At 42.7% G+C, this 21,341-nt stretch overlaps 2 protein-coding genes and 1 pseudogene across 2 annotated transcripts in view; all 3 read right to left on the bottom strand.

Annotated features, from left to right (window-relative positions):
• Window positions 1-1,259: 1,259 nt before the first annotated feature.
• On the bottom strand, window positions 1,260-4,431 carry LOC146166357 (uncharacterized; annotated as a pseudogene).
• A 1,857-nt stretch (window positions 4,432-6,288) lies between these two features.
• On the bottom strand, window positions 6,289-9,640 carry LOC146166356 (uncharacterized). Its single transcript, XM_083381018.1, has 7 exons — window positions 9,497-9,640; window positions 9,198-9,278; window positions 8,981-9,028; window positions 8,626-8,700; window positions 7,476-7,571; window positions 6,793-6,839; window positions 6,289-6,649 (listed from the first exon to the last, which is right to left on the bottom strand). Exons 1-7 carry the CDS (start codon window positions 9,590-9,592, stop codon window positions 6,289-6,291), a joined length of 804 nt encoding a protein of 267 aa, XP_083237144.1. The 5' UTR covers window positions 9,593-9,640.
• Window positions 9,641-11,505: 1,865 nt separating this feature from the next.
• Window positions 11,506-21,341, bottom strand: part of LOC146166355 (multiple PDZ domain protein-like) — a 30,069-nt gene continuing 20,233 nt past the window's right edge. The window contains exons 39-47 of the mRNA XM_083382654.1: window positions 19,415-19,602; window positions 17,743-17,847; window positions 14,859-15,006; window positions 14,594-14,785; window positions 14,413-14,529; window positions 14,064-14,171; window positions 13,585-13,697; window positions 12,807-12,991; window positions 11,506-11,675 (exon numbers count right to left, since the gene is read on the bottom strand). Of these exons, the coding sequence (XP_083238780.1) occupies window positions 11,578-11,675; window positions 12,807-12,991; window positions 13,585-13,697; window positions 14,064-14,171; window positions 14,413-14,529; window positions 14,594-14,785; window positions 14,859-15,006; window positions 17,743-17,847; window positions 19,415-19,602 (1,254 nt within the window). The 3' untranslated portion in view covers window positions 11,506-11,577. The remainder of the gene's footprint in view (window positions 11,676-12,806; window positions 12,992-13,584; window positions 13,698-14,063; window positions 14,172-14,412; window positions 14,530-14,593; window positions 14,786-14,858; window positions 15,007-17,742; window positions 17,848-19,414; window positions 19,603-21,341) is intronic.

The raw sequence follows: 21,341 nt of genomic DNA, 5'->3' as shown, positions 1-21,341 counted from the left end.
CTTATTGCTTAAGGCTGCATAAAGTTCTAATTAGGTCTTCGCCTAACTTAAATTCTTTCAGCCCTAATACATTCCCAGCTTTGAAACAAGTTCATCGAAAGCTATTTAGTTGCACAGATGATGTATTGACGTCAATGAAAGTATGTATGACATGAAACAAGCAACTCTACATGGAGGTCTGTTTACACACAACTATACAACCACCCGGCTGCAGAATTCGGTCTGAACGCCTCGTCATTCTAAAGCAGCGGTTACTAACCTTTTGCCGAGTTTGACGTGTTTTTAACATTTTCCTGGAAGTTCATAAAAAGCGTAAGTCGCATTTCATCAACGTTAAAGTTAAATGGTTGAATGTAGGCAGTACGTGAACTGCCTTATATTTCTTTTGTGCTATACCTAACTAAAACGCATTAAAAAAAATCAATCGACCTTTTTTATAAGAGATCTTGTTAAAATTTCTGATTGTTTGGCCTTCCTGCAAAACTTATCTAAAAATATAAAATAATGATATTAAGGCGACAACCAGTTTATTCAGCGATCAAAACGAAAAGGCAAACGAGCGGTGACAGCGCGCATAAAAAACGAGAGAAGAGAAAATAAGAAAAAGGTTCACTCCGTGTCCACGTATGTGGGAAATTACAGGGCCGCTACATGACCCCCTCCCAGAAGTGAACCTATCAAAAACGATCAGGGGGGTGAATCACACGACCAGCGCGCGTTTGTACGAATCTTGGCTCCAATTCGTTGGGCAAAGCTGGTGTCGAGATGTTGCGCGAAGGAAGTCTTCCTCGGCGGGGTGCTTGAGGTACCTCGATCGGTTGTGTCTCGTCGATGTATGCTGGCGTCAAGCGATCAATGGAAATCGTTTGGTTTCGCCCACCTATATCCACTGTGAATTGTTGTCACTGCGCCGAATTACTCGAAATGGCCCGTTGTACGGCGGCCTAAGGGGCGGGCGATGCTTGTCAACTCGTACGAAAACGTAATTACTCGTGCCAAGTGATCTAGGAACGTCCGTCTTTGCTCTACCGTGACGCGACATCGGGGTTGGCGCCAGGTGTCGAAAGGAATCTCGCAAAGCTGGTAAACGCTGCTGTGTGCTGTCAAACCTGGATGAAAAAAATCACCTGGAACAGACAAGGTGGAACCATAAACTAGTTCCGCTGAAGATGTTAGTAAATCTTCCTTAGGACTAGTGCGAATTCCTAGCATTACCCACGGTAACTCGTCCATCCAGTTAGGACCTTGTAAACGAGCCATCAGCGACGTTTTGAGATGCCGGTGAAAACGCTCCACGAGGCCATTCGCTTGTGGATGGAAACTTGTTGTCCGATGCACCTTAATGCCCAGTAAATCATTGAACGATTCCACTTGGCTGAGGTGAATTGAGCGCCTCTGTCGGACGAAATATCCTGCGGAACTCCAAAACGCGAAATCCAATTAGAAACAAAAGCGCGCGCACACGAGATTGTCGTTGCTTCAGGCATTGGTATCGCCTCTGGCCAACGTGTAAAACGGTCAACCATTGTAAGAAGATACATATTACCTTGTGAGGGCGGAAGTGGTCCGACGATGTCAATGTTGACGTGGGTGAAACGACCGCTACACATCGGATAATTTGACAAGGGTGCGCGAACATGTCTCTGGATCTTCGAACGTTGACAATGAACACATTCTTTAGCCCATGAACCAACTTGCTTTAGAAGCCCGTGCCATACGAACTTCGTAGACATTAGCTTCCTCGTTGTTCGTATGGATGGGTGGGAAAGACCATGTATCATGTCAAACACTTTACGCTGCCACGATTTTGGTACTATCGGGCGTGGCGAGCCTTGAGACGTATCGCAGAGAAGTTTTGTACCTGAGCGTCCCACCTCAATGTCTTCAAGCTGAAGGTTGGTTACTGCTGTACGATAAGCTTGAACCTCCGGGTCAAGCTGAGCTTTGGCGAACGCGACGTAATCCATGTCGAGCGGAAAATGAACAACGTTAAGCGCTCCACGAGATAAGGTATCAGCCACACAATTTTTCTTACCGGCTACGTGATGTACATCAGTGGTGAATTCCGAAACGGCGCTTAAGTGTCGTTGTTGACGGGCAGACCATGGTGATGAAACTTTAGTAAACGCAAAAGTCAATGGCTTGTGGTCGGTATAAGCAACAAAAGGACGACCTTCAAGAAAATACCTGAAATGCCGCACAGAAAGATACAACGCAAGTAATTCTCGGTCAAATGCGCTATATTTGGTTTCCGGTAGCCGAAACCTTTTACTGAAAAAAGCCAGTGGGCGCCACCCGCCGTCTATAAATTGCTGTAAAACGGCGCCAGCGGCATATTCAGATGCATCCGTGGTGAGGGCAGTCGGGGCCTGAGGTAACGGGTGGTGCAGAAGAGTTGCATTGGCTAGAGCCTGTTTTGCATGTCGAAAAGCTAAATCTAGAGATTTGTTCCAAACAAGGTTTTTAGGTTTTCCCGAAAAAGCGGAATATATCGGGGACATAATTTTGGCAGAGTTGGGAATAAACCGATGATAAAAGTTTATCATACCTGCGAACTGCTGGAGGCCCTTGATGGTCGTTGGTCGTGGAAACTTCTGTACAGCCTCAACTTTGTCGGGGAGCGGCCGTGCGCCATCTTTCGTTATTTTGTGCCCCAGAAAATCAATTTCGGAAACGCCGAATTGACATTTGCCCACGTTGATGACCAAACCATGGCTTGTAAGCTGTATGAAAAGTTTCCTTAAATGCATTAGGTGCTCTTCAACCGAGTTGCTGGCCACCAGGATATCGTCCAAGTAGACGAACACGAAATCCAAAGGTTGACAGACAGTGTCCATCAGTCGCTGGAAAGCTTGGGCGGCGTTTTTAAGACCAAAGGGCATCCGGATAAACTCGAACAATCCAAAAGGCGTTACGACGGCCGTCTTTGGAATGTCGACCGGTGCCACAGGTACTTGATGATACCCACGCACAAGGTCGATTTTGGAGAAAACGTTGCTTCCCGCTAAACGAGCAGAAAAGTCCTGGATGTGGGGTATTGCGTATCTGTCGGGCTGTGTCGCAGCGTTCAATCGTCGATAATCCCCACAAGGTCTCCAATCTCCGGACGTTTTTGGGACCATGTGCAATGGAGATGCCCATGGGCTAGATGATCTTCGGATAATACCAAGTTTCAACATTTGGTTGAACTCCTTCTTAGCAATCATCAGTTTCTCAGGGGGCAGTCTCCGAACCTTGGAGTGCACCGGTGGGCCGCTTGTGGGAATGTAATGCTCTACACCGTGTGTAGGAAATGATTCTGAAAAATGGGGAGTGGTAATCCTCGGAAATTTGCCGAGTAGACGCGTATACTTTGACGCACTGCTCGCGAGGGCATTTAACTGTGGTGCTGATTGCCCAATCTTGCCAATAGAATTACTAGAGAACGTATGGGCGTTGATTAGGCGTCGGCGTTTGATGTCAACCAAAAGCGCGTGTGCCCGCAGGAAATCAGCGCCCAACAGAGGTTTCGAGACATCGGCAAGAATGAACACCCATTGAAACTTTCCCAAAGGTAAATCCAAGGCAATCTGGCGCGTTCCACATGTATGTATTTCGCTTCCGTTTGCAGCAATCAGGGTTTTGCCTGGAGGGTTTTATCGGCGTTCGCGTCCAGTGGAAGGAAAAACGCTGACCTCGGCGCCAGTATCGACCAGAAAACTGTAACCTGAAGTACGGTCAAACACGTGGAAAAGGCTACCTGTTGTACCGACCGTCGCAGCAGCTAGCGCCGATCGGCTTTCTCGTTTCCCGCTTCCCAAGAACAGGGAGGTCGACAATACTTAGCTTTATTTCCAAATCGTTCGTGATAAAAACACAAGCCACTATTACTTGACGTTTCGAACTTGTTTTGCGGCAGCTTTGATTTAACGCTGGCAGAAAAAGCATTCTGGGCATCATGGCGTCCAGCGTGCAATAAAACATCGGCTGTCCGAGCCATAGCACGGTAATCTGTAAAAGTCTGTGCAGCAAGCCCTGTGCGTACATACGTTGGCATGAGTTGTAGAAAAAGTTCTTCGAATAAGAAACCTGCTTCTTCCTCGCCCAACAAAATCAGCATTTCGTCCATTAGTGCTGATGGCATTTTGTCGCCTAAAGGGGGCATCTGAAGGAGACGCTGCGCTCTCTGCGACTTTGTTTGAGTGAACATTTGGAGTAAACGCTCCTTCAGACTTGTGTATTTGTTGTCGTCCGGCGGATTGTCAAAATGTCTATTAATCGGCCAGCAGTATCTTGGTCCAAAGCGGAGACCACTTTGTAGTACTTTGTGATGTCCGTTGTAATCTTTCGTAAGGCGAACTGCGCCTCGGTTTGCTGGAACCATACTTTCGGCTGAGCTGTACAGAATGTTGGCAACTTAAGAGCGACTGCGTGTTGCGATTCTATGCTCATGCTTCCGTTAGCAAACGAACTTGCGGGGTCACCAATAAGGCGACAACCAGTTTATTCAGCGATCAAAACGAAAAGGCAAACGAGCGGTGACAGCGCGCATAAAAAACGAGAGAAGAGAAAATAAGAAAAAAGTTCACTTCGTGTACACGTATGTGGGAAATTACAGGGCCGCTACAATATATTATTTAAGTTATTCCAGTTCCAAAATGTCTTACTGAAAGGCTATCTAAGAGTTTTAAGTTAAGTTACATCAGCAATAACGGACTACCTTGTGGTGGTCCGTTTTGCCCCTACACTATGCATCGAATGAAAACCAGATTTCATTAAAATCTCTAAACTTAAAGTCCAGCTGTTTTGGGTTAATAAACAGGCCTCTATCTACAAATTATTTAGCAAAAAAGTAACTTCATCTTTACTTAAACTTTAGCAACAAACACATTTTCTCTCCTCCCTGGTTTGTGCAAAATCGAATCTGCCTATTTTTTGGGCACAAACGTTTTTTCGACGATAGTCACTGTTCAGCAAACAAATATTGACACTGGCAATTTTCGTTAACGAGAAAAGTGAGGGTCCTGTTTTGCCCCGGGGGTCTGTTTTGTCCCGGGGGTCTGTTTTGTCCCGGGGGTCTGCTTTGCCCCGGGGGTCTTTAAATTTACCCCGAAAATAAACAAATTTTTCTGTGGGTTAATTTACCCAACATTAGGGAGCGCATTTACACAGTTGTAGCTTCCTGCTTTCCACCAAACGTTGTTAGTTCAAATTCTTTTTCCCGACAGAGAATAAAGATGACGTCGGACAAAGTAGCATTTTTGGTAAAATCCAAATTAATTGATAAAATTAGAGCACATTGGCCATTGACAAGTTTCATTGGAATTGACGCATTTTACTCTATATTTTCCGGTTATAAACCATAACCTAGTGGTATTCCAAGAATAACCAGTTGTACTTACCTGCTCTGCTCTGCAATGGGCCAGTGTTGACTGAAGCTCATTTACACAAAGTCATTAAGCTTAAAATTCGGGACTGGAACTAGAATTTGTCCAAGTCGCAAACAGTGTGTGACGTGACAAAAGCAGTGCAAAGAGTCCTTGGAATTTCTACACTGAGTTCATTCACAGCTGAATGCTTAAATAACTTATTAAAGCGATACAGCTCACAAAATATCGTCAATAAAAATGCTTAACATTGCATTTACATTACCGGTACTAGTATGCCTATACTTTTCAGTAATGGCTGGTTGTTCAATTTAAATAAATATATATTCGGGTTGGATTACAAAAAAGAATTTAAGAAGTTCCAACGGACATCACACGAACATATGACGTCACGTTGAACTCAGTCAGCAGACGAGTCCTTGTTGAAAAGTCAAACTTACATCCTAGTTTCGCTTTTTAGCCTGCCACTCAGCGTTTGTGTGAAAGGCACACAGTGCAAATTTTAAGCGCAAACTTAATTGCAAACTGTCGATAATCGGGAAATTGTTTGATGTTTCCAGGAAAGTTCATTAAGTTACGCGTTTTATTTAACATGCTACTTTCAACCAACTACTAGAAAGTACCTTAGGAAAAAAGGATAAAACTGCTGGGAAGAGCGCGACATACCGGCGTGGCAATTGTCAGTGGAAGTAATTGTTGTATTATTCACACATACAGAAAGATGGGTTAGGTAAAAGGCAATAAATCGATTTGTGCATAAAAAAGAGCTTTAAACAAAATTGCACAAAAAAAGTGGCAAAATTCGTGCTTTGTGGAACATTTGGAAAATACATGAGAGAAAAACTTATAAAAACCTTCATGTGGAAGTTGGCTATCGGAACAAGGTGGTCGAGTGGCTTGGTGGTCACGTGTGTTCAGTGTCTCAACTCACCAATGGAAGGCTCGATGTGGGCTCTGCGCCAGGGGATTCCCCTACTATAACAGGAAATACACCAGGGGATTCCCCATCTATAACAGGAAATACACCAGGGGAATCCCCACTCATAACAAGAAATACACTGGGGGATTCCCCTAGTTCATCGGGTATAGCTGTATTAGAGGAATCCCCTAGTCTATCGGGGGTATATGTAACAGGGGAATCCCCTGTGTCGGTTATGGTGGAAGCAACGTTTATTTTATCTTTTTTTGCATCTTCAGAAGATTCATGCTCTGTAGCTCTCGTATTCAATGTATTTTCAGCTTTCTCTGGAGGTAGTTTGTACAACATCGGTTCAACGACAAGCCTGGAATGAATAGTTATAAGTGGTTGTATACATTCAGTATGTGAAAAATATTTGTAGCTTTAAGTAACCTCTTAAAATCAAAATTGACTTTGTGCTTTTCATAAAGTTTTAATAATAGCAAATAAGAAACATTACACCCTTACCGATTCCGTTCGTCAAAACATTTTAGTATTCTTTCAAGTTGTGAATCCTGTAAAAAACAATAAATAATTAAACAAGAGTCAGTGGCATGTATTAAATGATAAGCCTAAATTTTGTCGACACTTGCTAAGCTGCCCTGGATGAAAATAAAGATGTGACCTATAGTAGTTCCATCCTTGGAATAATTGGTTTCTCTAAAGAAATTAACTCTAATTTGTTATTTTTTAAGAAAAATAGCTAGTTTTTGCTCACTCTATTTTGTTGAATTATAATTTATTAGACATGGTTTGTTTTTGCGTCACTTTATATTGCTCGGATTGGATCTTTTTTTTTTTTAAAGCTATGTCGCGCCTCAACAGAGCTCAATAAAATTTTTGTATGTCGACTGCAACAATAAAAAGCACAGGGTACAACTGACCAAATGGCATGCCACATAACACAAACAGACACATTATAGAATATGATAAATTGTTTTTTTAATAAATATAAGCCAACTTCTAAGCTCAGCAATACCAGCACTATATTCTTGCAGCAAATTTGTCACTAGAATATCACTTTATAAAAATGAAAAGCAGCAAAATCAGCCAAAAGTTGCTGGTTCTAGTTGCATATTGATGCACAATCGCACATGCATGTACAGTCAATAACTACTATATTGTTAGAAATATTAATTAATGTTGCTTACCGGGAGAATAATTCCAGCATTCCACATCAAGTGCAGAATAAAAGCCTCAGTGAGCGACAACACTGAACATATGGTTTGGACAGCAAATGGGAGAAACTAAAACATAAAATTAAATTTGTTTAATTAAAAACTGCAAAACCAAACGTTAGACCGCCATCAAAACATTTTGTTATTTACAAGTTTGCTAAAACACAGAGAACATTGTGTTCAATTATTTTATTCACAAAACACTTTTAATTTAGAATTCTTAACACAGAACATTTTGCATATTGCTCCATATAATGTCACCAAGATAATTTTGCCCAATCACAATAATTGGTGTTCGAGTACATTAACCAAAATATTTCGAAATAGCTTAGGCCTAATCGAGCAATCTGTGTGAAAATACTGCTGTTGGTCGGAACCCTTGTCCTAGACCACTAAAATCCCTGGTCACCAATTATAATGGCAAATCAAAGAACGTTAAGCTCTTCCACATTTAGAAAAGGTATTTTTATTGCCTAAAAATGTTTTCACAATAATATAGCATTAGTTTGAAAGGTACATTTGTGTCCCGAATTCGATCATAACATTTAGGTTTCATTTTTGTTAGTGGATAACTGGAAGTAGTTTTGACAGGCTAATTGCCTGACATAGTTGACTGGTGTTTTAAGTTTTTTTTTTATTTCAGAATGTTTTAAAAAAAATCATTTGAGAGCTTTATATTCGCTTCAATTGTTGAAATCAGTTTTTACTCCAGTCTTGAAGCACGTTTCTCAGGTTAATTTTATACCGACTATCAGGCAGTACACTTATAAAAGCACAAGAGTTACTGTGGCACACATGGGTTGTTTATTTCTACTACTTGGCATTATTCTTGCGCATGAAAAGCTCATGGATCTAAAAAATATCATGAACCTAAGGTCGGGAACCACTGGTATAGATAAATATGTTTAGGAACTGAATTTAGAACAAATAAACTATAACATGTTACACAGCAAATCAAATGGATAAACAAATAAGGAACAGAAAGTTGACACATCCAAACTTAGTTTTAGTTTTCTTTGCTAAAGTTTTCTAAAAGCCCGGTTTAAATGGACTTCACACAATTATGTCGGGTCTTGAACCATTTACCTTAGAAGCTTAATAGTTCTTACAACAAACAACTTACAATAAGAAAATGTGGAGCTCCGCAGTAGTAGAATGCTAGCAGGGGTGCGATCCAAATCAGAAGCCAAGTGTTAAACTGAAACAAAAACAAAAGCAGGTGTTTTCTTAAACAAAAATCCAAGGGTACCCTAAACAACTTGGGTGGGTAAGTAAGTAATACAACAGAATGTAAAAACAACTCATAAATTAGCCACCTCAACCTATTTTAGTGTGACATGTTTTTTTTAACTTAACTGCCTATTGAATGTACATGCTACATTTAAAATAATATAACAAATTCCTTTTCAACAGCCAACTTAACATTGCAAAACAACAAGGTTTAATGCTGGGACAATATAATGATAGCTAGTACTTACTGGTGCAAATTTGAAACTTGTTTTGCTGTCAAACTGCATCAGAAACGCCTGCAAAAAGAAATATATTAAAGTAAATCGGTGTACCGGTGGCTGATTTTAAAAAATACATGCATCACTGAAACTATATTGTTTGAATTAAACCAATCCAACATAACAATAATGATATTTCATGGCAAACAAGCATTTTATAAGTTTTAACAAAATTTATGAAACCTACCAAAAAGCGTCCATAGCAACCTTGGTTGAACATGCAAAAACCAAGACGGTAAAGGTAAACTCCACTCAGCACCTCGAATATCTAAAAACAACAAATAAATAAAGTCTGCGAGGGTTGAACTAAAACAAATAATATACAATGAGATCTTTTTTGATGGATTAACTGACAGAATGAATTTAATGCTGGTATCAAATGATGTGTTATTTAGGTGAAAGTTTTTTTTTTGATCTAGTTAAGTAAATTTATAAATGTTGTTTATCAGTAAAACATCCTGAAAAAAGCTGAAGAACATGACTTACAAACAACAGTTCAGGTAACACTTTCCAATCAGAAGTTTTCTTGACATCGTTCGAGCTCACAAGTTGGGAAATTGACAACTTTTTTGATCCATCCATTTAAAACCAAAAGGTTTTAAGAGATAGTTCTTATTGTTTTAGTTACTTAGCTCTAAAAGTATTAGGTTGAATAAACCAGCAATGTTTGTTCAGCATTAAAAAGTGCATCATTATTGTAAATAAATACCAGGATTGGCCTTGAATTTTACACTCACAGGTCTCGTGCATTTGGTCAATTACTTGTTGCAGTTGCGCAAGTGTGCAACATTTAACAAAATAATTAGCCCTTATTGAGGTGATATCAGGGATTTTCCGCATTATTACTTTTTTTTTGTCAACTCAGGGGGGGGGGGAGGGGGTGTGGAACCTTTTATACTGACAATTTAACAAGAATTATCACCAACTACTTTTGGTGACAACAACAAGTTTGTTGTGAATCAACATTCACGCTTTTGATATTGGCTTGACTGTCAATCGCTCCAACCAAATCAGTATCAAAGCACACTTTTCAGGCAGTATTAGCGCTTTAATTTCTGACAGGTAAATAGATGTAAAAATTTAAACTTTGTAGCGTCATTTTTAATTGCTTTATGCGAACATTAATTACGAAAGGCGTTTTTTCGAATTTGGGCAGTTATGAATTTTCAAAGAAACAGTAAACACCCAGTCCGAATGAATTGAAACATGATTTATGTCTCATTTTGAAGGTGGTGACTCCTAGTTTTTATCGTTAAAATTTGAACTTGTTGGCTCGACAGTTAAGGGTTAATATCGCTGAATATTAATATTCATATTTTTGAATATTAATTTTTTTTCAATATTTTTGTTGAAAGTGTGTTTGCTGGAAAGGTGTATCCAATACAAGGACTGTGTAAAAATTTCAACTCTGTATCGTCACAACTTTCGGAGATATTGCCCAAAACCTATTCCAGCGCGCCAAGTTGCGCAGGTAAGTTCGCCCAGGTAAGCATGGTTTGAAAGTTGAAAGTTCAAGGATAGTTTGGTATATATAAGGTATATGGCAAAAGTGGATAAACAAAGTGAAAAACAATCTGTTGATTCCAGCTTTTCGTTTAGCGATGTTATTTAAACGAACATTTTTTATCTCTTCTACTTGATTCTGAATTCAGATGCGAAAATAGTTCGCGACGTTAAAAATGAGCGCTCATAGAATATTAATTCTTATTCATAGAGTTCTCAAAACTTTTATTGGGATATTGGAACATCTATGATTGGAGGTCCTGGAAAACTTTGGGGTTCTATAATAATGATAAGTAATATTACATTTATCCTCATATATTTTCTTTATTATTTTAACGACCTTGTCGATAACATATAAATAGGTAATGTGCTTGTTAAAAATAAAGTTTCATGATAAACGCTAAAGTTGCACCATTCACCTATGAACACGTATAAGGGGAAACCACTCTAATTCATCTTGGCTTTTAGGAAGTTCATTGGTTATTGACCTCAACATTGTTCCTGGGTTTTCACTCTGCACTACATTTTAAGAGTGGGCTTTTTTAACTTGGGAATTCAAAATCAAAAAATTTTTTATGGATTATTATGCAATTACATTGTAATATAGGTAAAGTGCTACTAGCTGACAAGACACTAAATTGCCCGAAACTAAACTCGCCGCGAGTGTTTCAAGCGGAAAAGACGCCACCGATTTAGGTGTAAAAGAGGTGGAAGGCTTGCAATATGATTACATAATCTCCTAAAACTATGGCTTTTCGGCAAGGTTTATTCTATGACAGCTAAATCGTGCACGAATACCAGCATTAAATTTCACAACGTTTATTAATTGCTTTACAATATTATCAACAAATGAGTTAGTAAAATCAATTACACAATAATACAATGCAAGAACATTTGAGCACCTTTCATAATTTAGCTGAAGATAAAGAAAAATAGTTGCTAACATAAGTTGCATTAAGGTCATATTAAAAAGGTATTGTAGGGATAATTATTACAAGAGACATGTTAAGACGGTAATATGTGTTATTTGTCGGCTGGAACGATGTGTTAAGTGTTAAAAGATGTTATTTGTCGGCTGGAACGATGCGTAGGATGATGAGATTGCTTCTTCGCTTTAAAGCTTCGGCAGCTTCTTCGTGAGTGTATCCCTCCAATTGCTCCCCTGCAAAATAACTGGGTTAGAATATAATTGCTCCCCTACACAATAGATATAACCAAGTTATAATCTTTTTATTTTCAACAACATATATTAAATGTTTCAGCAAGCACTGAACATCCAATATAGGAATGTAAGAATTACTATCAAATACGGTAGGCTATAAATCCACAATCTGGTTAATAGGTAACAAACTGAGTCAGGATTCAAAATGCAAACTTTATTAAAACGATGCCGATGACTTTGGACTACGTAAGTGTATACTACAATTGCCCCCCCAATAACACACTTGCTCCCCCTAAATAAACACCATGGTGCTCCGGATAAGGATACCGTGGCGCTCAGGATAACGATACCGTGGCGCTTAGGATAACAATACTGTGGTTCTCAAGATAATGATACTGCGGTGCTCAGGATAACGATACCGTGGCGCTCAGGATAACGATACTGTGGCGCTTAGGATAACGATAATGTGGCGCTCAGGATAACAATACTGTGGTGCTCAGGATAACAATACTGTGGTGCTCAGGATAATGATACTGTGGTGCTCAGGATAACGATATCGTGGCGCTCAGGATAACGATATCGTGGCGCTCAGGATAACGATACTGGGGTGCTTCGGATAAGGATACTGTGGCTCTCAGGATAATGATACCGTGGCGCTCAGGATAACGATACCGTGGCGCTCAGGATAACGATACTGTGGTGCTTCGGATAATAATACTGTGGTGCTCAGGATAATGATACTGTGGTGCTCAGAATAACAATACCGTTGCGCTCAGGATAACGATACCGTGGCGCTCAGGATAACGATACCGTGGCGCTCCGGATAACGATACTGTGGTGCTTCGGATAACAATACTGTGGTGCTCAGGATAATGATACCGTGGCGCTCAGGATAACGATACTGTGGTGCTTCGGATAACAATACTGTGGTGCTCAGGATAATGATACTGTGTGCTCAGGATAACGATACCGTGGCGCTCAGGATAACGATACCGTGGCGCTTAGGATAACGATACTGTGGCGCTTAGAATAACGATAATGTGGCGCTCAGGATAATGATACCGTCGCGCTCAGGATAACGATACCGTGGCGCTCAGGATAACGATACCGTGGTGCTTCGGATCTACTCACCGTTGACCGCCACGATTTTATCGCCTCGTTTTAGTCTCCCATCAGCCGCAGCCGCCCCTACAGCTGACACCGACTTGACGAAGATGGGGAGATTCCCGTGGGGGGAGCCGTACCCCCCCACAATCGTGAAGCCGAGCCCCTCAGTTCCTCGGTGAAGCTCGATGTCCATTTCTTTCTGGCTCGAACTAAACATAAAAGTGTGTTGAAAGCTTGCTCGATGAGCCAGGTCATTGCTTGCATGAGCAACCTGCTGGTTTATCCCAACACCTGTTGTGTTAATGGTGGTTTCCATGTTACAAGGTTGCCACGTAATTCATGAAAAAGTTTAAAGCGTTTTAAAAACCCAAGTCGGATCGCTTGAAGTTGAATATAATTCCAGAATTAAACAGTATAAATGTCATGATTAACACAATAACAAATAGTTGAAAATAGGTTTCTTTGTCAATGCGATAGTCGGACGGATTGAAACATCCCATGAAGAAGCATTTTTGAACATTCCATAAGTCGCCTGTATGTCCCAACCTATTGTGACGTATATCCCTACCTATTGTGACGTATATCCGTACCTATTGTGACGTATATCTCAACCTATTGTGACGTATGTCCCAACATATTGTGACGTATATCCCTACCTATTGTGACGTATATCCCTACCTATTGTGACGTATATCCCTACCTATTGTGACGTATATCTCAACGTATTGTGACGTATATCTCAACGTATTGTGACCTATGTCTCAACCTATTGTGACGTATGACCCAACCTATTGTGACGTACCTTGTGGCGATGTCGAGTGAGCCGGTTGCTGACGTCACCATTTCGTCAGCGGCGGTCGCAGCTTGGCTCAAATATTCGCTCAAACGACGAATCTCGTCGCCGCCATCTTGAACCTGGAACAAGATCGTTAAACCAGGAGGCGGTCAACACTCGACAAAAGCAAGCAGGGGAGGCTCAACAACGAGCAGAAGTATCAAACCAACAAGATTTATTGATTAGTTTGCTTAGTAATCAAGGTGACAGTAGATTGTAACTATGTATAAGCCAGAGTACAGCAACATTTCGTATCAAAGTATTGCAACACAGGTAAGACTTTCCGCTAGCTATGCTTGCATGAATGTAAATCTAGGCAAAGCGATTAGTAAACCCTCCTGTAATATCAAAACAAACACTACCAGCAAAACCAAGGAAGTTAGCTGATGCCTGACAATTCTTCCCTGGTGTAAATAACAACGTTAGCATATTGATACTTGTCTCACCTGCATGAGCACGATCGCGTCCTCCGATCCCTTGAGCATCGCAACAACCTCGTCGTGTGATTTGTGGTCCGTGCTCTGACCGTTGATGCTAAGGATCTTGTCGCCAACCTAAACAACAAACAACCTTGCATAATCACACCATTCCACAACAGGTCCGAGTCGTGTCCACACCGGGTCGTGTCCACACCGGGTCGTGACCACACCGGGTCGTGTCCACACCGTGTCGTGTCCACACCATGTCGTGTCCACACAGGGTCGTGTCCACACCGGGTCGTGTCCAAACCGGGTCGCGTTCACACCGGGTTGTGTCCAAACCGGAACGTGTCCACGCAAGGTCAAGGTCACTCACCTGCAGCTTTTTTGCGGCTGCTCCTTTATCCTGAACCATGGCCACGAATATTGGGACATCACCTAAAGGAGAACCCACACCACCAGCGATACTGATTCCAAGAGGCTGGGTCGGCGACTGTCAATCAAAACAAACAACTGTCAATCACAAGAAACTGTCAATCAAACAATGTTAACTTTACCTTGTCGATCTCCACAAATCTCACTCTATTTTCCTCCCTTTCCTTCGTCGTTATGGTTGGCTGGTTCGTTCCGCTACTCTGGCTGTCATGTGACCTCCGTTCCAGGAAGGGTGACCGTGGAATCTGCACAAGGTCATTGGGCGCGCCTGCCTTCAGCCTTCCAACCTTGACGTCGATGCGACCGTGTGCATTCTGCGTAACATTGGGGTTAGTCGAGCTCGTACAGCAATAATCCACTTGTAACCTTGAAGGCCGGATATTTCACCTTGAGCAGTTGCGCAGCAACATCTTGCCCAGCCATCCTGAGATCGACTCCGTTCACAGCAAGAATCTGATCTCCCTTTATCAAAGTCCCTTCCCTTTCTGCAGCTCCTCCGTGAATAAGGTCGCTCACGAAAACACCGGCGTCGTTCCTATCATATGAACAGTGAATAAGGTCGCTCACGAAAACACCGGCGTCGTTCCTACCACATGAACCGTGAATAAGGTCGCTCACGAAAACACCAGCGTCGTTCCTATCATATGAACCGTGAATAAGGTCGCTCACAAAAACACCGGCGTCGTTCCTATCATATGAACTGTGAATAAGGTCGCTCACGAAAAGACCGGCGTCGTGCCTTTCATATGAACCGATGATAAGGTCGCTCACGAAAAGACCGGCGTCGTTCCTATTATATAAACCGTGAATAAGGTCGCTCACGAAAACACCGGCGTCGTTCCTATCATATGAACCGTGAATAAGGTCGCTCACAAAAACACCAGCGTCGTTCCTATCATATGAACCGTGAATAAGGTCGTTCACGAAAACACCGGCGTCGTGCCTTTCATATGAACCGATGATAAGGTCGCTCACGAAAACACCGGCGTCGTTCCTATTATATAAACCGTGAATAAGGTCGCTCACGAAAACACCGGCGTCGTTCCTATCATATGAACCGTGAATAAGGTCGCTCACAAAAACACCAGCGTCGTTCCTATCATATGAACCGTGAATAAGGTCGTTCACGAAAACACCGGCGTCGTGCCTTTCATATGAACCGTGGATAAGGTCGCTCACAAAAACACCGGCGTCGTTCCTATCATATGAACTGTGAATAAGGTCGCTCACGAAAAGACCGGCGTCGTGCCTTTCATATGAACCGATGATAAGGTCGCTCACGAAAACACCGGCGTCGTGCCTTTCATATGAACCGTGGATAAGGTCGCTCACGAAAACACCGACGTAGTTCGTATCATATGAACCGTGAATAAGGTCGCTCACAAAAACACCAGCGTCGTTCCTATCATATGAACCGTGAATAAGGTCGTTCACGAAAACACCGGCGTCGTGCCTTTCATATGAACCGTGGATAAGGTCGCTCACGAAAACACCGGCGTCGTTCCTATCATATGAACTGTGAATAAGGTCGCTCACGAAAAGACCGGCGTCGTGCCTTTCATATGAACCGATGATAAGGTCGCTCACGAAAACACCGGCGTCGTGCCTTTCATATGAACCGTGGATAAGGTCGCTCACGAAAACACCGACGTAGTTCGTATCATATGAACCGTGAATAAGGTCGCTCACGAAAACACCGGCGTCGTTCCTACCACATGAACCGTGAATAAGGTCGCTCACGAAAACACCGGTGTCGTTCCTATTATATGAACCGTGAATAAGGTCGCTCACGAAAAGACCGGCGTCGTGCCTTTCATATGAACCGATGATAAGGTCGCTCACGAAAACACCGGCGTCGTTCCTATTATATAAACCGTGAATAAGGTCGCTCACGAAAAGACCGGCGTCGTGCCTTTCATATGAACCGATGATAAGGTCGCTCACGAAAACACCGGCGTCGTTCCTATCATATGAACCGTGAATAAGGTCGCTCACGAAAACACCGGCGTCGTTCCTATCATATGAACCGTGAATAAGGTCGCTCACGAAAACACCGGCGTCGTTCCTATCATAGGAACCGTGAATAAGGTCGCTCACGAAAACTCGAAAAAAAAAAACACCGGCGTCGTTCCTAAAAAAAAACAGCGGCGTCGTTCCTATTATATAAACCGTGAATAAGGTCGCTCACGAAAACACCGGGGTCGTTCCTATCATAGGAACCGTGAATAAGGTCGCTCACGAAAACAGCGGCGTCGTTCCTATTATATAAACCGTGAATAAGGTCGCTCACGAAAACACCGGCGTCGTGCCTTTCATATGAACCGTGGATAAGGTCGCTCACGAAAACACCGGCGTCGTTCCTATCATATGAACCGTGAATAAGGTCGCTCACGAAAACACCGGCGTCGTTCCTATCATATGAACCGTGAATAAGGTCGCTCACGAAAACACCGGTGTCGTTCCTATCATAGGAACCGTGAATAAGGTCGCTCACGAAAACACCGGCGTCGTTCCTATCATATGAACCGTGAATAAGGTCGCTCACGAAAACACCGGTGTCGTTCCTATCATATGAACCGTGAATAAGGTCGCTCACGAAAACACCGGCGTCGTTCCTATCATAGGAACCGTGAATAAGGTCGCTCACGAAAACTCGAAAAAAAAAAAACACCGGCGTCGTTCCTAAAAAAAAAACAGCGGCGTCGTTCCTATTATATAAACCGTGAATAAGGTCGCTCACGAAAACACCGGGGTCGTTCCTATCATAGGAACCGTGAATAAGGTCGCTCACGAAAACAGCGGCGTCGTTCCTATTATATAAACCGTGAATAAGGTCGCTCACGAAAACACCGGCGTCGTGCCTTTCATATGAACCGTGGATAAGGTCGCTCACGAAAACACCGGCGTCGTTCCTATCATATGAACCGTGAATAAGGTCGCTCACGAAAACACCGGCGTCGTTCCTATCATATGAACCGTGAATAAGGTCGCTCACGAAAACACCGGTGTCGTTCCTATCATAGGAACCGTGAATAAGGTCGCTCACGAAAACACCGGCGTCGTTCCTATCATATGAACCGTGAATAAGGTCGCTCACGAAAACACCGGTGTCGTTCCTACCACATGAACCGTGAATAAGGTCGCTCACGAAAACACCGGCGTCGTTCCTATCATAGGAACCGTGAATAAGGTCGCTCACGAAAACACCGGCGTCGTTCTTATCATATGAACCGTGAATAAGGTGAATCAATCACAGATTATGACGTCATACCTCCTTCCGACGATGCTCAGCCCGAGCCCTCTTCCCCCCTTCTTCACAAGTGTGACGTCATAGATATCGTAGAGGTCGGCTTCGTTTTCGTTGTTAATCGCTTCCCTGTGTGACGTAATCAGTCTATGACGTTATTGTCGTGTGAAGTAATCAGTCTATGACGTTATTGTCGTGTGACGTAATCAGTCTATGACGTTATTGTCGTGTGACACGTTGTATAAAAATGTGATTTGTTTACAATCAACAACAAAGTGAAATTAGAAAAAAAACATTAGTTGATGGAAATATGGTTGAAATAGTTAAAACTTGTTAATAAATTTAAGGTTGTTGTTTAGATTCATTTCATGCAAATCACTTAAGAAAATAGTTTAGTGAACATTGACAGTAATCACCGCTTGATTAAAATCACTGTTAAGTTTGTTAAACCAAATTTAATCTCCAAACAAAGTTTAATTGATGACTTTCGCCGCAAACCTATTTTTTTTAAGTGGTTGTTTGGTGATATTTTAACTTGTGATCATTTAAACCAGGGATGCCCAACCCGCGGTCCGCTGATGTTCACGTGCGGCCCACCACTTTTTCTCACCTTCAGTAGCCTTTGTTTAAAACAATTGTTTCACTATCATCAAAACGTTTAAACGGGCAGTATTTATTGTAGACCTAAACTTATATTTTTTCTTACACTATAATCGAGTCTAATGCCTCATTTCGACATCCATCTAACACTTGTCCACCCATCATTGCTAAGCAAGGTGTGTGTTGTTCTAAATGAGTGCTTTTCCTGTTCGTTTCAAGGAAACATATCAGCCCAAAGGTGTCGTAATATGGCATTATAAGGCATGTAAACTCAATTGTTCGCGATTTGCGCGATAAGGCCGATATTAACTTGTATATTTGCCCACGGGTTTACTATCGAAGAGTGGGTATTTATAAGTTGAGTTGTTTTGTGACGTCACGATATGACGTAACTCATGACGTTACCCATTTAATTTAATAGGTTTCGCAGCCCATCGAAAGTTTTAAAGCGGCAATTCGGCCATTCTGCTAAAAGGTTGGTCATCCCTGGTCTAAAGTTTCGCTTCGTTAAAGTGTCGGTATGTGGCGTCGCAATCACGTGAAAGCCTCCAACTTTGATTGCGACGCCCTGCTGTGTCGTTGTAACTTTCCAAAGGTGTCACAGAGTAATTCATCGAAACTCCGGAGAGTTATTAACTTTAACTTCTAACATTTGCATTCCAACTTATCATTACAGAAAAAAAGTTTGAGAACTTCTGCTTTATTGTCGCTTTGCAAGCCATGTTAACATAGAATAGGTTCAACTTAGTGAGACCAGGAAAGGTGATGTTAGTAGATTTGTTTTAGTTCAGAAAAATCGTATGAAGACTGAAGAGTTACTGCAGATTAATGTAAACCATAGAATTATAGAGGTGAAAGATTGCAATGTGAAGTTTGTGTTTTCTACAAGTGTCATGCACGGGAATAATCTAAACATGCATTTCACCAATAAGAAAGGTTTGGTAATCTAAACTTTCGCTGCCACTTAAGAAATCTTTTTGACCTGGACAACAAGAAACAGGTTTTGTCAGCAACAACATCAATGTATAGTTATGAAATATCACATCGCACAGTTCCTAGGGTTGGGGGTTCGAATCTAGGTGGTTTCATTCCTCACCTGTTTTCATCGCGGTGAACAGTGAGCCGGACCTTCCCTGGGGTATTGCGCAATACCTCGATCGCCTGGTCATGTGACGCGTGTCTGAGGTCATGTGAGTTCACCGACAGAATCCTGTCTCCAGGCCACAACCTTCCGTCCCTCGCCGCCGCCCCCTCGTCGTACACAGTGTGCACAAGGATCGAGTTCTGGGGAAAGTACCGGTTAAAAGGGGTTACAAGGGGAAGTACCGGTTAAAAGGGGTTACAAGGGGAAGTACCGGTTAAAAGGGGCTACAAGGGGAGGTACCGGTTAAAAGGGGTTACAAGGGGAGGTACCGGTTAAAAGGGGCTACAAGGGGAAGTACCGGTTAAAAGGGGTTACAAGGGGAGGTACCGGTTAAAAGGGGTTACAAGGGGAAGTACCGGTTAAAAGGGGCTACAAGGGAAAGTACCGCTTAAAAGGGGCTACAAGGGGAGGTACCAGTTAAAAGGGGCTACAAGGGGAAGTACCGGTTAAAAGGGGTTACAAGGGAAAGTACCGGTTAAAAGGGGTTACAAGGGGAAGTACCGGTTAAAAGGGGTTACAAGGGGAAGTACCGGTTAAAAGGGGTTACAAGAGGAGGTACCGGTTAAAAGGGGCTACAAGGGAAAGTACCGGTTAAAAGGGGTTACAAGGGGAGGTACCGGTTAAAAGGGGCTACAAGGGAAAGTACCGGTTAAAAGGGGTTACAAGGGAAAGTACCGGTTAAAAGGGGTTACAAGGGGAAGTACCGATTAAAAGGGGCTACAAGGGGAAGTACCGGTTAAAAGGGGTTACAAGGGGAGGTACCGGTTAAAAGGGGCTACAAGGGAAAGTACCGGTTAAAAGGGGTTACAAGGGGAAGTACCGGTTAAAAGGGGCTACAAGGGGAAGTACCGGTTAAAAGGGGTTACAAGGGGAGGTACCGGTTAAAAGGGGCTACAAGGGAAAGTACCGGTTAAAAGGGGTTACAAGGGGAAGTACCGGTTAAAAGGGGCTACAAGGGGAGGTACCGGTTAAAAGGGGTTACAAGGGGAGGTACCGGTTAAAAGGGGCTACAAGGGGAAGTACCGGTTAAAAGGGGTTACAAGGGGAGGTACCGGTTAAAAGGGGTTACAAGGGGAAGTACCGGTTAAAAGGGGCTACAAGGGAAAGTACCGCTTAAAAGGGGCTACAAGGGGAGGTACCAGTTAAAAGGGGCTACAAGGGGAAGTACCGGTTAAAAGGGGTTACAAGGGAAAGTACCGCTTAAAAGGGGCTACAAGGGGAAGTACCGGTTAAAAGGGGTTACAAGGGGAAGTACCGGTTAAAAGGGGTTACAAGAGGAGGTACCGGTTAAAAGGGGCTACAAGGGAAAGTACCGGTTAAAAGGGGTTACAAGGGGAGGTACCGGTTAAAAGGGGCTACAAGGGAAAGTACCGGTTAAAAGGGGTTACAAGGGAAAGTACCGGTTAAAAGGGGTTACAAGGGGAAGTACCGGTTAAAAGGGGCTACAAGGGGAAGTACCGGTTAAAAGGGGTTACAAGGGGAGGTACCGGTTAAAAGGGGCTACAAGGGAAAGTACCGGTTAAAAGGGGTTACAAGGGGAAGTACCGGTTAAAAGGGGCTACAAGGGGAAGTACCGGTTAAAAGGGGTTACAAGGGGAGGTACCGGTTAAAAGGGGCTACAAGGGAAAGTACCGGTTAAAAGGGGTTACAAGGGGAAGTACCGGTTAAAAGGGGTTACAAGGGGAAGTACCGGTTAAAAGGGGTTACAAGAGGAGGTACCGGTTAAAAGGGGCTACAAGGGAAAGTACCGGTTAAAAGGGGTTACAAGGGGAGGTACCGGTTAAAAGGGGCTACAAGGGAAAGTACCGGTTAAAAGGGGTTACAAGGGAAAGTACCGGTTAAAAGGGGTTACAAGGGGAAGTACCGATTAAAAGGGGCT

The sequence above is a fragment of the Ascidiella aspersa genome, chromosome 2, assembly GCF_963924565.1.
Source record: "Ascidiella aspersa chromosome 2, kaAscAspe10.2, whole genome shotgun sequence".
Classification (NCBI taxonomy): Eukaryota; Metazoa; Chordata; class Ascidiacea; order Phlebobranchia; family Ascidiidae; genus Ascidiella; species Ascidiella aspersa.
Note: the sequence above shows the minus strand (reverse complement) of the source record. Positions and strands in the feature narration are given on the sequence as shown.